Consider the following 16845-nt stretch of genomic DNA (forward strand, 5'->3'; position numbering starts at 1 on the left):
CTGCGGTGGCGCTGCTGGGCCGGCGCGAGCGAAGGCCGAGACTACGACTAGTGTGCCTCTACTCGCGACGCCGACCGCCGCGACGCCGACCAATCTCCTTCATTACCCGCCGCAAAAACAAACACTATAATTATCTAAGTGCGATAAAACGATACAACGCGTTATCATCGAGCGATAACTAACCACACAGATAACAGATAAACTCCGAAGTGGTCGACGCCAGTGCTTGTGCTGTGTATTATGTAAAGATCCAAAAGTAGATTTCCAATAATGACTACCATGGCTGGACCTCGCAAGACCATTTCTATTCACGACTATCCTGAACACCTGAATCCGTTCAGGGAAGAGGACAACCACAACAAAATAAGGTTCTGGACCATCGGAAGGAAGCTCAGCCGGTCCAATAGTATCACCTTCAAGGACCTTAAAAATTCATGGTGAGTTTTCAATTTAATCAAATTAATTCTATCTTCGAAACAAACTTTAATTCTTTCGTTTATTTAAGTATTATACCTACTACTATACCTTACTAAATAAACTTAACCTTCGACACGGGTTTTCACTTTAATGATTGTAGCTTGTGTACCTACAAATTGTTCTTGGAAAAAATAATTAAGGTTCAAACGTGTTCCTCTTTACGAGAAATAATTCAAACCACAGTTATTTACCTATATAGTTTACTCTAGGTAGTAGGTATAAGGTACCTAAATAAGTATAATCACGTAAATACAATACACAGTTAAATGAGTCAAAATAAATGCATGGTTGTAAAAAAGTGATCGTGGCAAGTGGAAAGAGGTAGTCTCTGCCTACCCCTCCGGGAAAGAGGCGTGATTTTATGTATGTATGTATGTATGTTGTAAAAAAACCGGCTTAGTGAGAGTCGGATTCGCGCACTAAGGGTTCCGTACCATCATCACGTTTGTTATTTAATATTTATATTTTAAAATCGACCAAAAATGTTGCGCCTGTAGGTACCAAAAACGTAATTTTTAAACTTACGTTTTTTAAATTAAATAGGGTCCCGTTCTTAAATTGCAGGTACGGAACCCTAAAAAATTACGTGACACTATCAGTTGATTGATTAGTTTTGTTACTGATTCAACAAAATCTCTTCCAATTTAATTAGGCAAATAACTTCGTGTTTGATGCTATGGAACCTCATGGCGTAGAGGAGCCGTAAGAAATTTTTAAGATACACTAAGATAAGAAACGAACTAGATTCTCCTATCTTATTTGCTGCAGTCACGCAATGGTTAAGGTATGTTATATTTACCAATGGAATGAATTTTTTTTTGGAATTCGAATGAGAAGTTAATTTTGTATTGCCCTGCACTTGGTTTGTAGGTATGTATTACTCTGTTAAGTGACAATAAATGAAAAGTTAGATCATATCAATGATTCAGTATCCAACCGCAACCCGTTTATGCCAACTTCGCCCAATAATGATGTGATATAATTTTTACCGAATTCATAATATGTCTACATAATAATGACTAGCTGTGCCCGCGACTTCGTCCGCGTGGAATAGTTATTTTGGGCATAATTAAAGACCTCAATAATGAATAATTTTCTCCGCTTTTTTCACATATTCCATTATTTCTTTGCTCCTTATAGTTGCAGCGTGATGTTATATAGCCTAAAGCCTTCCTCGATAAATGGTCTATTCAACGCAAAATTAATACTATACAACGCGAATTTTTCAATTCGAACCAGTAGTTCCTGAGATTAGCGCGTTTAAACAAACGAACTCTTCAGCTTTATAATATTAGTAGATATAGATGATAATTTTATTGTATTATGAATTTACATTCATCTGTATTATTGTATTTAATTTAATTTCACATTATTTCAAGTAATTTTTAAGCATTCAAGATGTAACAAAATCTCAAAGTGAATAATGCAAGCAAGTGCCGTCTGAAGTATTTATAGAGTTGTAGTCACAAGTGAGTTACATGTTATATTCATGTCCACATTGGGTGTGATTGACATTAAATTCATATGTTTACGTGTTCAAAACGCGAAAATATTCGGCAGATTTACGTAGTAACAATACAATAATTCCTTCCACCGCAAAACCGACCAAATAATCAAATTAATAATGTAATCAAATTAGACAGTAGTTCTAACTACGAGTTCAAAAGTATTTTCTGCGGCAATAAAATCATTGAACATGTCGTAAAAGGTGACGTGTACGACGAAGGTGATACTACACTGGATTAGTGTTGTTGATACAGCAGGCACGCAGATGTAGGCTATAAAGAAGGCTATGGTTTGAGTAGAGTACCGGTAGCCTAGACATATTAAAATTACGCGTAGAAGTCATAATCACTATCTACTTACGTTATTATAATAATAAATCCCCAGTGTGTCTAGGTAGACAATACGATAATAGATAATGGGATTACTGCAACCCAAATAATATAAAAAAAAATTCAAGGAGAATTGGATAGCTCAGACTGACAGTCGATCATCAAAATTGAAAATCTTTTCGCAGCATGGAAGTTTACATAACGGTTCCCTAGTTTTGAAGTCAATTGTAGGAATGCTGAATGGAATCGAGAATATACTTAGAGAGATTCTAGATGACCTACAAGAAGCTCCTTAAACAGTAAATAGGAAACTCGCAATAACTCAGAATGTTTGTTGAACGGGAACAAGCAATTTTGAACTCGGTAGTCATTAACCGAAATAGGTTGAACCAGAACTTACGATCAATTGACAATTAATTTGTAAAACATTGTAAACTAGTATTAATTCACAAAGGCATACGTATTAAGAAGTGAATGTAATTATGATAATTCACACATAATTCTTGTACGAATTTATAATATTAATATTAATAAATAAATAACGAAGTAGTCACGTAGGTTAGAATTGAAATGGCACAGTTTCATCGATTGACAATCTTAAAATGCAAGGAAAATGAAAAACATAAATATGTTGAAAACACTTGTCGTTCTCTTCGAGAACATTTTTTTAGGTGTTTCTATTTGAAACAGACATCACACAAACGTCCTAAGCACAAAGTGGTTGGTCATCATCATTATGGTGGCCTTTTGAGGATTCAACTCGAATATACTTAGGCCTCTTCCCTTTTCTTCCGCTCTTAGCGATTTTGTGTTGATTTAGTATCGGCTCCCGTGCCGTCGGATGTCGACCACCCAGCGCCGCGGTGGTCTGCCGCAGTTGGTAATATTACACAGATGTCTAAATATAAATAGGGAATATGAAACACAATTACTTAGTAATGAAATAACAGCACAATTAATAATACTGCTAAATAGAATTAGAAACATAGGTATTGATTGTGCGTCATGAATAAGGAGGAAACTATCGAATTGTATTGTGCAGTTGAGTCGAGATCAAGGAGTTTGGCTTATATTAAAAAAATGGATTCAATTTGCTATTCTTAAAGAAAACTATGTTTGTACTTAACTTCGACTGGATACGCGAATTTTGTGTGGTATATTTATTTTTCACACTAATTTCAGCTCCAGTAAAAAGTAGCTTATGTCCCTCCTGAATATCCGTGGCACATACAAAACACACAAATTACTCTTTATTAATAGAGTGGATATGGATATTTCGTCGTTGTCGAAATTTCGAAATGATAACCTTTATTTCACAAAGCATCTTATTGGTTCTCCTTTAAACTTCTGCATGCTAGAACAGTTATACAAGCCGAATTTATCAAATGTATGTTTAATGAAATATAATTACTTATATATTTTCTGCTTTTTAACTTACTTCAAGAAAGGAGGAGGTTCTCCTTTCAAACGTTTTTACGGGTTAATTAAAGTTCTCTTTCTTACGCTTATCAAAAATCTTTATAAATTGGCTAGCCTTACAAACATTTTTAAGTAAAAATTGGTACATGTGTGGGAGTCTAATTAGGTATTATATTTTATTGCTTTCTATTAATAACACAATTGTTTTGCGCGCTAACCTTCGCTTGGTCCGGACAATTAACATATTCCCCAACACGACACATCAAGTAACATTATATGACAGGGTCGCCGGTGTGGATGATCAACCTCGTTGTGCAGGATCACAAGTCAAGAACTCCATGCGAGTTTCACAACAGACCAATGCAATACCTATGAATATAAACGGATGTTAGTACATAAAATATGCACATACACTAAAGCTTTATTTGCAAAACAATAGTTCGGATGATTAATATATACGTATTGAACATGAATGAAACAAAGCATCATATTTTATGAAAACAACAGTTTCTTCGGATACTAAGTGTACATCGGATTTCGGATACGAAATAAAAGACTATACAAAAAACATTAATGACGAGTTCATGCGTAAAATGTTAGCTATAAAGCCGACAAGTACCACCAGAAGCTCGACCGTATAAAAAAATAATCCAGTCTATAAAGGATTGCAATTTATGGTTTGAGTTGGAAAACTCAAAAACAGGTAGCATTAATAGAGAATTATTAGGCCGAGCAAATAGGAACATACCTAAAAAGTAAGACTATTAGGAATAAAAGCTTTAAAACCATTTTTGTTCTGTGTAAACTACACAGAGGAAAAAAAATCCTACCGACAAGTTAAATACCCATCAATAAATCAATATAGAACAGAGGTAACTTACTTTTATTGATTAACGATATATAACTTGTACTAACATATGATAACGTACAGCCAAAAAAAGGGCATAGGAAGCTAAGAGGCATGTGTTACTTGCGAAATGTACCTACTCTGAAACTCTGAGAGACTGAGAGAACCTGCGGGCACTAACTAGTAGAGAATATAATAATGAAAGTATGTCGACAGTTACAGTACCTAAGTATAGATCAAGATATCATAAACAAAGAACACTGACGATCACATTGCACAAAGAAGTATTATATTTTATACAATTAGCCTTTAGCTCCCAACACTTATTGTGTTAATTTTATACTAATTACTGCACCCGTACAAAGTGCATAATGCGCAAAAGAAGAGCGAGTATGGAAGACAATAAATAATGAGTCATACGTTTAGCGAAATTCTTGTACATATAATATTCTTTGTGAGTAAATAAGTAGGTCATGTTGGTGTTAGATTAGTTAGAGCCCCTGTTGCTGCCAGTTTGTTAGCACGACCTATGAAGGTCGAAGGCTCAAGGTGTATGGTTCAATAATGCTGAAAGTTATATAAAAAGTAAACAGGTCGATTTTGAACAACAATGAATGAAAAATGCCTACAATATAAAAAGTAGGAATATTAGGACTTTCTATTCATTTGACTTACAGGTCTGCCAATCAACCTTGGCATTGCATTGGGTAAAAGTAAACTTTGGTCTAGCAAATTATTATTAGATGTTTTAAAATAAATTAATTATAGTGTTCGAGAATATACAATGAAAGAATCTGGCAATTTCGTAATAAAATCAAAAAGTACTTGATTAAAATTGGCAACAGAATCATCACTCGTTTTTTCGATCATTATATTGATAATTAAAAAGATATACGCTTATCTTATGTTTTGAAAAGGAAAACTTGTGTTTCACGACCTTATCATTATAGTGCACATAAACTATGTGATGGCCAGTTAAATGCAAGCGTAAAGATAACAACATTGAATCTCGCGGATCCTGTTCCAATATCTTCTTCTGTTAGGGTCAAGATCAGGTCATTTTTATCAGATTTATGTCCTATGTTTACGTATCCTCAACTTCAAGTACAGAAGTCTCCGTCTAATAAACATAGCTTTATTTACGTACGTATTATTTTAAGTAAGTGTATAAAATATTTAAATGTATATACATATTTTTACTGACATTATGTCATTACCACATTATTTCTCTTTCACCTTTACTACACTAGGTTCAAAAATGACTTCAATACTTTTTTACATTCGCATTAGTAAAATTAGTATAGATTTTTAGTCCTGTTTAAGTATTTCCAGTCGAATCCTTCTAATATTATCATTTTAAAGTTAAGGAAGTACACAAGTTAGACAGTAAGCATTTTGCAAATTGAGTTCAGTGATCTCTGAAACAATTGAGGACAGTGAAATTAACCAACAAATGCGAAATAAAAGTGCGAATCGCTGCTTTAACTCCAAATGATAATTTTATGAGCAATAAAAGTGATAATTAGACTATTCTATTTTTATCATTTTAGGGTAGCCTAGATCTTCTATGTATCATCAATTAGTATTTGATTATACATTATTGAGTTTTTGTCATAACAAAGTTTATAAGTAGTAGTGTTATTATCGAATCAATTAAAAAATATGTGATCGAAAATAATACATTTCTCGTATCTTAGTAAGTAGGTAAGAACCTATAAGTATAGATAATATTAAATTTCATTAAAATAATTTGAATTAATAAAAGTTAAGGATAACGTGGGATAAGCCATTACGAGTTGTAAGAGAGCAATCATTCAATCTTCTTTACGTAGGTACAATACGATAACGTTTTGAAAATCTCGAGTTTGTAATAGCAGGCCACAGCAGACGGTGGGCGTTCGTTGCCCGCCGTCGTCCGACACGCAACAATTGCGATCGTTCAAGTGGAATCAAGTGCACTAAACTTCCATTACTTTTGTCAGTATTGCGCCTACAAGCAGACATCCGACAGCTAGGCCGTGAGAGCAGATTTCATACGAAAAAAAAGAAGAAGAAATTTCGTGTAGGAAAGCGGTCGCCTGGAACCTAAAATATGATAATAATGTTAAAGAAAATATAGCGATAGCAATAGAAAAGGTAATGCTTAGATGGTTTGGTCATGTGTAGAGAAATCAACGCAGATCGACTAGTAAAATGTAAAGGAGAGTGTGAGCGTTTGAAGGGGAAAACCTAGACGAACGTACTTTTCCCTGGGAAAAGGTCAAGTCAAGAGTGCCCCAAACCGGCGAGCATGAATATAGGAAATAATGAATGTTACAAAAAAACTGCATGGATCGTGGCAAAATGTAATCTCTCTCTCAATAAAAATATTTCCTTTTTTTCAGGAGTTTTCGGTCGTTCATGAAGAAAGGTAAAAGAGAACCACCAAAGGAAATAGAAAAGACGAATCATCAAGCCAATGGAGATCATTTGGTTGAATACCGAAATGCATTGCAATGTGAGTTTAAAGTAACTTTGGATATTATTATCCCAATTCCAACTAATATTGTAAATTATGCAAAAGTAAGTTAATTTTTTGACGCGTTATCTACTGAATTCAAAATTCAAATTCAAAAATTGTTTTTATTCATTATTATAGGATACTTTAATAATTGTCAAAACTTTTAGTTTCACAACATTGGTTGACGTCAAATAAATTACTTAAAAACTAAGTTTACTGCCTTCTTCCAAGGCGTCAGTGCAGAAGAAGCGGTAACAAACTCCACTGCAGCATTTTCTTTAACAACGTCAACTTCACAAATATCCAAACTTAGAATAGAATGTGGACGAGAGAATACATTGGAATCAATCTTTTATAATTATTATCGCAATAAAAACTGAAGTCCCCGTGAGGATTCGCTCAAAATCTGTATTAATTTATAAGTCAAAGCTAATTTGATTATAAATAGAACTTTTTAGAATACGTGGGATGTTAAAAGAAAATCGGAGAGCAATTGAATTTACGTAGCAAGTAAATACTTGCTATCATCATAAAATCTATTCTTGCAGATTAACAAGGCTTTATTTTGACAAAAACTGCACATCATAACCACATTTATTATTATATTACTTATTGATTCTTAAAAATAAAAAGTAAAAGGAAGAGGGTTATAAACTTAGGATTCTTCTTTTACGCGATGGGCTTACAACCTGTCACTATTTGAATTTAAATTCTATTATAAGTCAAACAGCTGAACGTGCCTATCAGTCTTTTCAAGACTGTTGTCTTTGTCTACCCCGCAAGGGATATAGACGTGAGTATATTTATGTATTACCACAAATGGTAAGGTGGTCTGCAGGAAACCCTAAACCTTATATCATGTAGGTATATAACACATTTCCAAAGAATTCTAAGGGAGCGGCCCATCTTCTATCATATCAATTGCTTCAAATGTACTACTAAAAGCGCAAAGAGATTCGACTTCTATACCAAGTCAGAAGCCGCTTCCAAAACACCCCTCATACATAAGTAAGACCAATGCGTTGTGTACCTAATACTAAACAATCATGGTTTCAGACTCGTCAACATCTGTACCGGCCCAGTCTCGCAACACAGTGGGCTCGCCCGAGCGCGCCGACCGGTACGTGTACGGCGGCTCCGTAACGCCGCTGCCTCGGTCACGCTTTCAGGAGCGACTGCGAAGCCCTAGCAACTACGACGTCAATTCGCTGAGGTACCCTTTAATTCAAAGCATTTTCCTATAAGTACGAATACTTACGCCTTTTTCTTACTGGTGCAAATTGGTTGTACCGGTAAATTAATAAGCTACCTGCCTTATACCCATGCAAATAATCTATATACCTACCAGCAATTCCGCACATAGTCCGATTACGATAAGTTATCAAAATCTTCCATTGCAAGTGTTAATTCTAAACCTAGGCGATAAGAATCACAAAAAGTTAAACTTGAGCTTGAGGATACAGGAATTAACATAGGTCAATTCAATAATAATTTTTATGCTTATTACCTATTTAGATGTATAGTGAAGCCACGAAGACGTATGTCCAGCACTAAGATCCGCAGGCAAATAAAGAGCTAAAAGGTCCCGCATTTGTATACTTCATAACATGTACCTAACTGTTTTGCAAGTAATATTTATATTTTTCTTGGTGCATTCATTGCACGTGTATTATCAATCTATACTTTTTCAGCGCTACTCCCCGAATGGCTCGCAGCGAAATATCAGGATCGCGGCACAGCGTAGGAAGCACCAATCCTTTCGACGATAATGAACCGGTAGCACCAGTACGCGCTCCTCGGCGTAAAAAGAAAAGGGCGGCTCCACTACCGCCGGTACCCAGCACCTCCGTCACCGCCGACGACTCAGTAAGAATTTTTACGCATTTTATTGTCATTTTGTGTCATGTCAGAGGAAAATATTTTTATCACAGATCTTTCACATTAACCTAAGATTTTTCCCTTGGTTAGATATAAATTTACTAAACTGTACCTAAAGTCATTTTCAGCGTTTCGTACCTAAAAGGAATAAACCCAATTACTCTAATGACTGGTATATATGCTGGTGATAGCTGGGAATTTTCACAAATTATTTAGTTCCGCTGCCTCTCTAACAACACTAAAAATATGAAAATATTAGGGGTAGAGTGAGGGATATACAATTATTTTTTTGTATTTTTTTGCTCAACACTAATAATGGTAACTACATGTTACCGTTATGGCTTGGCCAGTTTTTTAACACATCTCGTCCGTTTTTCAGGTCAATGCAACAACCCAACAGTCTGACTTGGAAACCAGCAGTCACAGTGTATCAGAAAAAATTGAAATCAATGAAACCGGAACCACAGATTTAAATGATATACATTCAAGTAGTCCTAAAGAAATAAAAGAAAGTAACAATGTGATAATACCCAATATCGAAGAAGAAATTGAAGATTTAAACTGTAATATTGAACTTAAAATAGTTGAAGACGAGGAAGATCAACCACGACAAGATGATAACAATTCTAAGAATGACAATGACATCATTACAGCCACCAGTTTGTCATCATTACAAGAAAAAGATAACGAAAAAGATATCACTTCAAATACAGTAATAAAAACTGGTTCAGAAGATGATATCTTAGACAAGGTGTCATTTTCTAAGGTAGATATAATAAAATACAGAAGAAACTCTAGCGTTAATGACGACGATATACGTCTGCGGCGAGGTAACTTAGAAGATTTCCATGCACTTTCAAATAAACGAAGTAAAAGTTTAACAAATACTTTAGATGATTCTTATGTGGGTTATGACATTAATTTAAACGAAGATAAGACGAAGGACGCAAACGATAACGACGAACCACTGAAAGTTGCCAGAAAACCTAGTATTGAAACAATGTCGAGTACAGAACACGAATTCATCGAAATAGATAGAGCCACACGTGAACTTGAAAGAGAAATAAGTAAACTTAACTCTGCTCTCACAGAAGATGATCTATCATTTGATGTTTCGCGTCGGTCAGTTTCCGACATGAAACAATTTTTTGATAAGAACAATGCATCATCACCTAACCCAATACCAAAGCCAAGGAGAAGTCACTACGGAGACAAAAATACCTTATCGATAAATGGTAATAATATAAATACATAGATTTTTCCATGGCACTGAGAGGGTAAAGAATAAAATTAAAGATAAATTGGAAATATGATAATACGATCTCAAGTTTCTAGGAATCATCCATAGAAGTGCCTTCGTTTTGCCACAAGGTTATGAAAAAAAATCAAGTAATATTTATATTATAATATTATATTTGTGAGAGTGCCTTTGTGTCATCATAAGGTAATAACATATTTCCTATTTAAAGTAATTCATGTTAGCTGACAGTCTTGAATCTAGGAGACTGACGGTTTGCCATAAAAAACATGTTGTAGTCTTTATTTGTGATAATTGCATATAGTGCAATAATATTTCCTATGTAATATTAATGATATAATGCATCACTAAAAATGTAAGAACACTTTTTTTCATAATGTATGTATATTGCAAAGTTTTCACAAACATTTGAATTTGCTGTAATTTATTATGGTGCAATAGAGTTATTGTTTTGTGTTTATGTATTATATAGATAGTGTAAAAAATATTTTAGAGAAAAGGATATTTCCTCAAAATATGTATTTTTAAAGTGAAACACATTTACTGTTTGTAATAAATCTTAATGTACATTCTTATATGAGATAATTAATAATTAAAAAATATTTTTCCTGCCTTTTTTCTCGGGAAAGTTATTTAATTATATTCTCATGATAATTGATGTCAATAAATTGAATGTCATTTTGTGGAGGATAATACATAATTAAACATGCTTTTATTAACAACGCCACTGGTTCTATTACAATGTTACTATGTTATCAAATATTTTACTTGTTTTATCACATACATCGGAATTGTTTAAGAATATTTTGTTTCTATAAAGCAAAAACATGGAATTTGTATTTTTTAAGTTTAATTTATTGAATTTGTTCTTTACGGTCAAGGGGACTATACTCAATATATTCCGAACTTAAATATTCTTTTCAAAAGGCTTTTCAAAACTATCCGGTTCCTTGCATTTAGGTATAAAAACAAATAAATAAAAGCAATAAGTGAGTAAACCTTTAGTTATATTATATGTTTTCAATGTTATTTGTATTTATTTATTTTTTATTAGAAACGTTGGGTTTAGAGTTTATAGTGTGTCAGTTGCACTGTCGTTGTTGTTTAATAAATATTTATCAAGTCCTAACTCATCATTTATTTACTCGCCCTATTATTGAAGATGTCATTCTGATTTTTTTGCATTGCTTCATCCTTATTATTGTTATTCTTCCTATCCTACAAAAAGCAAATTTTCACCAGACATATAAAATATTTTCAGATAGTTATGTATCCGAAAATCTTTCCGAAAAACTGTACAAACAAAAGTAGTGTGATTATAGACTTTTTCGCTACTACTTTCACGACATAACTATACGGGCAAAATTTCGTTTTCGGCCGTATTGCGATTATATATCAGATACCTAATCGTAAGGAATAAAGACTTCATGCGTATACTAAAAGCTCCTACCCATATCTGGTGCTACTACTTCGTAAACCATAACATACTTACAGGCCTAACCTTTATTTATTCCATTGTACAATTTTGTACGGTTATTTTAAACTGCTATTTAGTTGAAAAATAACGTTAAATCACAAATTTGATTGAATGAAGCGAATTACAGTCCGTACGGATTGAGGTTACACTTTTCGTATGTTAATGAAATAAATATACTTATTTAGTAGTAAGTTTCAAAAAATTGTAGAATCGGTCTTCGTTTTTGTTCAATTAGTGTAATAAGAGGTTTATAATAAGTATTATTTATTTATTGTTTTAGCGTTATCAACTGATTTTAGAATAATATATTACATAGGGGAACAATAGAAATAGTTTTACGTCTCTAAATATGGCAAGGTTCAGTATATGGTATTGGCACCAACATACCATCAAAGTTTAAAATTAACTATACAAATAATTATAAACATATTTTATTTCCATATTATGTATGATAGACTACATAAAAAATGTAAAAACATATTCACTGCATATACACTTACAAATAACTAACTCGCTGCTTTTTATACTTTATAAATCTAGGCAGATTTGACACAACCGTATTTACAAGGACTTTGTACTCCTTAGGAAGCCTTTTCTGCTGCCTTGCCTGCAAACATCAAGATATTTATGTTTAAAAGGTGGGCTTTTATCTAATGGCTATTGAATGTATTTTTCTCTTTTTGAAATTAAGATCTTTTTATATCCAATTCATTTTAATTAAGCATTATAATGACTGGTTTTCCCTCACCCTGTGAGCATATTGAGCATCACATAAGATTCAGTGGAACATGGTGGAGATGGGGTTCCAATCTATGCACCTTGGATTGGGTAACTCGGGTAAATAGCACATGTCCAAAAGAGAATGAAACTTACCTTGTTTCTCAAACTGGGTGCCAATAAATTCAGTTTATCTACGAGTTTGACTTTAGCAGCCAATTGATCACTTTCGTCTTCAGAATATAAATCTATTAAAGTATCAATGGCTTCTGCCAACACCCAAACCTCGTTCTCTTTTTGTGCTTGATCTAATATGAATTCGGTAATCGTACAGATGACATTGGAAGATACTTCAGTCATATTGTTCATCAATAGCAGAGCCAATATGCCAATCATTCTTATAAGATTAGACCTAATTTCAGGTATTTGACATTCTGTTATACCCATCAACATTTTCTGTAATAAAAGATATATATGTGAGATTTTTAAATAAAATTATTTATCAAATTCAAAGAAGTGTACTTCAGTCATGTTGTTCAAAAAATATTTCATGTGGCATTCTACTTTGTGGTTAGCTAGTTTCAAGACATTATTCTCACCTCTATATCAGAAAGAGCCATATCACTGAACAAGTTGCAATCATTTATATTTCCACCCTCCGTTATCTTGATTTTATCAAGAGCTGCTCTCATGACAGCTGTGGCAGACTCCAACAAATTATGATTGTCAGATGTTTGCTGGAATACCAGCTTTCCAGCATCTACCCAGATTTTATAAATTCCATTTACACCACCCAGATTTTCTAAGGGCAATGTCGATAGCATATTATTCACACATAGTAGTGCCCGAGTTTGTAATGTATGTAATCTGAAATCATAAAAAAATTAAATATCATTATTATATTGATGTTAGTATACTTATAATTATTTTTGTAAACCATAAACTGTGAATATTTTCTTCCTTTTGGTATTGCATGTTATTCAAAGGAAAATGGTATGAACTACTTACTTTTTGAAAATCAACTGTGATCCTTCATACTCTTTGAGTATCAACATGACATTTTGCGCTGGGAGCTGAGTTCTAGCCCAGACTTTTTCAAAAATATTTAAAGAAACCAGCGCTTCTAATAACTCTGGTGGCAGTTTATCTTCAACTAAAACTGTTTCATCGCCATTTTGACAATCATCACCCTCCATTTCTTCACTACTGGAGGAATCGACACCATTAAAGGATTCATCACTATCTATAACAAAAAAGTAATATTTCAAAAATAATACAAAAAAAAACCAGTTATGTTATATGCACCCTGAAACTTGAAATACCTTTACCTTCACATAAACAAATATTAGCAATAATCTCAACAGCACTTTGTTGGGCATCCAACACTTGGCAGACTGATTTCAATTGGCTTTCTAGAAGTTGGGCTTCTCTTCCTTTAGGTTGGATAACCTTGCCTTCTGCATTGCTCAATGGTATGTTACTTGAGACCTGATTACAGGCTAATCTATGGTCCACAGACAAAGTGTTAGCTAATATTGAAATAACCTCATTCATGACATTTAGAGGCAATGACGAAATAATCCCACCAGAAATGTTGATAATAACACCTGCAGATAATGTTTTGATAAGTATATCAGAAGGATCTGTTCCTTCTAAAAATAAGATCATCTGTAGTTGCTTTTCAGAGTTGCTCTGTATTTTTTGCATTGCATCTGGATTATCTTCTACAGCTACAAATAAGCATTGTAAAACAGCTGTAACTATGTCATGACCAAAAGTGGTTACGTCTAAATATCTTGAAAATATATCCAATATTCTTGATTGTCCAAGGTATTTTACGGCTAAATCTGAAAATCAAATTAAAATTACATGAAAACCACATAGAATTGGGACAATATCATAAATGAAAGCCACTTTATTATAATCAACACTATAGAGAATTTTGGAAAAACTGAAATTCATACTTAAGTGTAATTGAATTAAAATATAGGTCAACAATATCTTTTCTAGTCTATCAGTAATGGAAGTTTTATATACAGGTGTTGGGTAAATCGTATTGGAAGTCAATCAGTATTTACTTTTCGTTCCAAATGATAAGAAAAAATAGGGATTTTAAATATGACCTTATTATTGAACAATAACAAGAAGTTTGCCAATCCGCACGGGCTAAGCAGTGAGAGACGAATTTAAACAAGTAGACAGCGGTGGAGTCATCTCTTATATAATTGATTGTCATTTTTACCTGACTTTAGAAGGACGCAAAAGTGAAGGTTTTTATTTCTTTTAAATTAAGTTAACTTTTTTACAAACAAATTGAAAAAAAAAATATTTTAAAAATCATGAGTGCATACCTGAACTTTCACATAAATTAAGCATTAAGTTAGTGCATTGTACAAATGTGTCAATATCTTCATTCTTTGTTTTTGTACTAGAATCAGGAGTCCATGTTTCAGCATACTGAAAAATTTATTTTAAATAAGAATGAAAATTATCATACAATACTATTTTACCCATTACCTCTTATCACACATCCCTCAGTAATATAACACACTAGCTTCTGACCAAACTCTGTCAATGTAAAAAGTACCCTGATTCCTTGTTTATACAGTAAAAGCTCCCTATTCGCGCTTCCGTCATTCGCGTTTTCACTATTCGCGGTTTAAAAAAATGCAACCCAATTTCTTTATTCGCGGCTAAAAATTTCTTTATTCGCGGATCTAAAATTTCATACAATATTCCAATAGGTGCTTAAGGCAATATCTTTTGCAAGTGCCGTCTAATGGTACCTCCGAGCACTTTGACCTAAGCCGCCTTTGTCACATTTGCCGCAAACACCGCAGTTGGCGTTTTTGAAAATGTAAACAAACAGAAGAAAGCAACCTTATTTCTGAGAAAATAAAGTATATTTTTAAATGTTGCTGTTCCGTTCTTTGGTAAAAGCCGCTTTGCCTATTTTATTGTTTTATCTTTCACATTCGTTACTTAAAATTGTGATCGAGTAACACATCTCTACTGCTCTCTTCGTTCTTCGTAATTAATAATGTCAACTAACAAAATTGAAAAACGCGTTTTCTACACAAAAAAAAATGTGTTACTGCTTAAAGTGAAAATAGAAATGCTGGATCGTTTACGCCTTGGAGAGTATCTAGGAACGTATCCCCTATAAACCCATATAAATTACCATTCTGTATTCACGGTTTCTGTATTCGCGGCATATTTATGGAACCTATACCCCGCGAATAAAGAGATTTTACTGTACTTACAATTATCTTATATAGTTTCATTTAGGTTTGTAAAATAGATAAAGCATTAAGAGAAGACAAACATTACTTTATATGTATAACTGCAGCAGTTACCATATTTACCTTGGACTATGTAGAATGTCATGTGCTTAGTATGATATGGTTGCAAAATTTGCCCAAAACAGTCTTAAAAAACACAAAATGTTTGTTTACAAATTCCCTACCTCATGAAAATAGCAAGTCAGTGAAGTCATAACATCTTGCTCCATCATGGCATCACAGACTTCCATCTTAAGAGCAGACATGTTCCGCAGAGCTCCAGCAGCACCATTTCTTACTGAACTGACCGGATCTAGCAGCAATGGAGCAGCTATCTTGACCACTTCTCGACTAATAATTTGATCTAAGTTTTCTGCCGATTCAATCAATAATGCAAATGTCTGCAAGCCACAGTACTTTTCTTCAACATTTGCTGCCTGTAAAAAAAATATTTGGAAAAAGACAGAAACATTCTCATTCTGCAGGTTCTTGCCTAGAGGGCCACTGACAGGTGCCTAAATGATTTTGTAAGGTATGGTGAGGCACTATTGCAAAATTTAAATTGAAAATTAACCCAAGCGGTAACATGTAGTGCATCACAAATCTTCAGAGGAGCTTTCAAATTGCCTCATGAAAGAGTTATTGTAACAAAGAGACAAAGTTTTAGGGTTTCCCATTAAAACAATAAAGGGTAGAGATAAAGCAATTATATAAGACATATCCTTTTTTGCTCCCTAGAAAGAGTCAAAACAGGTTACATACCGGAATAATATTATCAAATAATGTAAATTATCACTTTGCAATAATACAGAAGAGGGTGTAGAGTTCAGTACAGGGTATTCCTTGTTACTTTTAAGCACTGCCTTCCTACTGTATTTGTTTCTTGTAGAGACAGGGCAGATAGAAGCAGGGTTTAAGAAATTTTACTTTTAATAAATCATATTTCTAACCTGCAACTGATCCAATACAGTCTGGATAGCATTCTCTTTAGAATCTACTGCTACTTCTTCATCATCATGATTATTTGATGCGACATTTCTTTTCGTCCTGCTAGGTTTTGTTTTCCTGACTTTTCCCATATTGTAGTGAAGTAAGATTTTACGTAAAACAACACACCACACAAAATTAAGCCCTCACTCACGTTTTTGTTTGTCTG

The 16845-nt window shown here is 33.6% G+C and overlaps 2 protein-coding genes across 2 annotated transcripts; one reads left to right on the forward strand and one right to left on the reverse strand.

Moving 5' to 3' along the window:
• Positions 1–72: 72 nt before the first annotated feature.
• Positions 73–11343, forward strand: LOC106135507 (uncharacterized). Its single transcript, XM_013335832.2, has 5 exons — positions 73–437; positions 6963–7075; positions 8135–8291; positions 8770–8944; positions 9336–11343. Exons 1-5 carry the CDS (start codon positions 271–273, stop codon positions 10209–10211), a joined length of 1488 nt encoding a protein of 495 aa, XP_013191286.2. The 5' UTR covers positions 73–270; the 3' UTR covers positions 10212–11343.
• A 763-nt stretch (positions 11344–12106) lies between these two features.
• On the reverse strand, positions 12107–16845 carry LOC106135506 (HEAT repeat-containing protein 3). Its single transcript, XM_013335830.2, has 8 exons — positions 16640–16845; positions 15875–16126; positions 14760–14865; positions 13737–14255; positions 13417–13651; positions 13008–13275; positions 12565–12864; positions 12107–12298 (listed from the first exon to the last, which is right to left on the reverse strand). Exons 1-8 carry the CDS (start codon positions 16766–16768, stop codon positions 12188–12190), a joined length of 1920 nt encoding a protein of 639 aa, XP_013191284.2. The 5' UTR covers positions 16769–16845; the 3' UTR covers positions 12107–12187.

The sequence above is a fragment of the Amyelois transitella genome, chromosome 3, assembly GCF_032362555.1.
Source record: "Amyelois transitella isolate CPQ chromosome 3, ilAmyTran1.1, whole genome shotgun sequence".
Taxonomy (NCBI): domain Eukaryota; kingdom Metazoa; phylum Arthropoda; class Insecta; order Lepidoptera; family Pyralidae; genus Amyelois; species Amyelois transitella.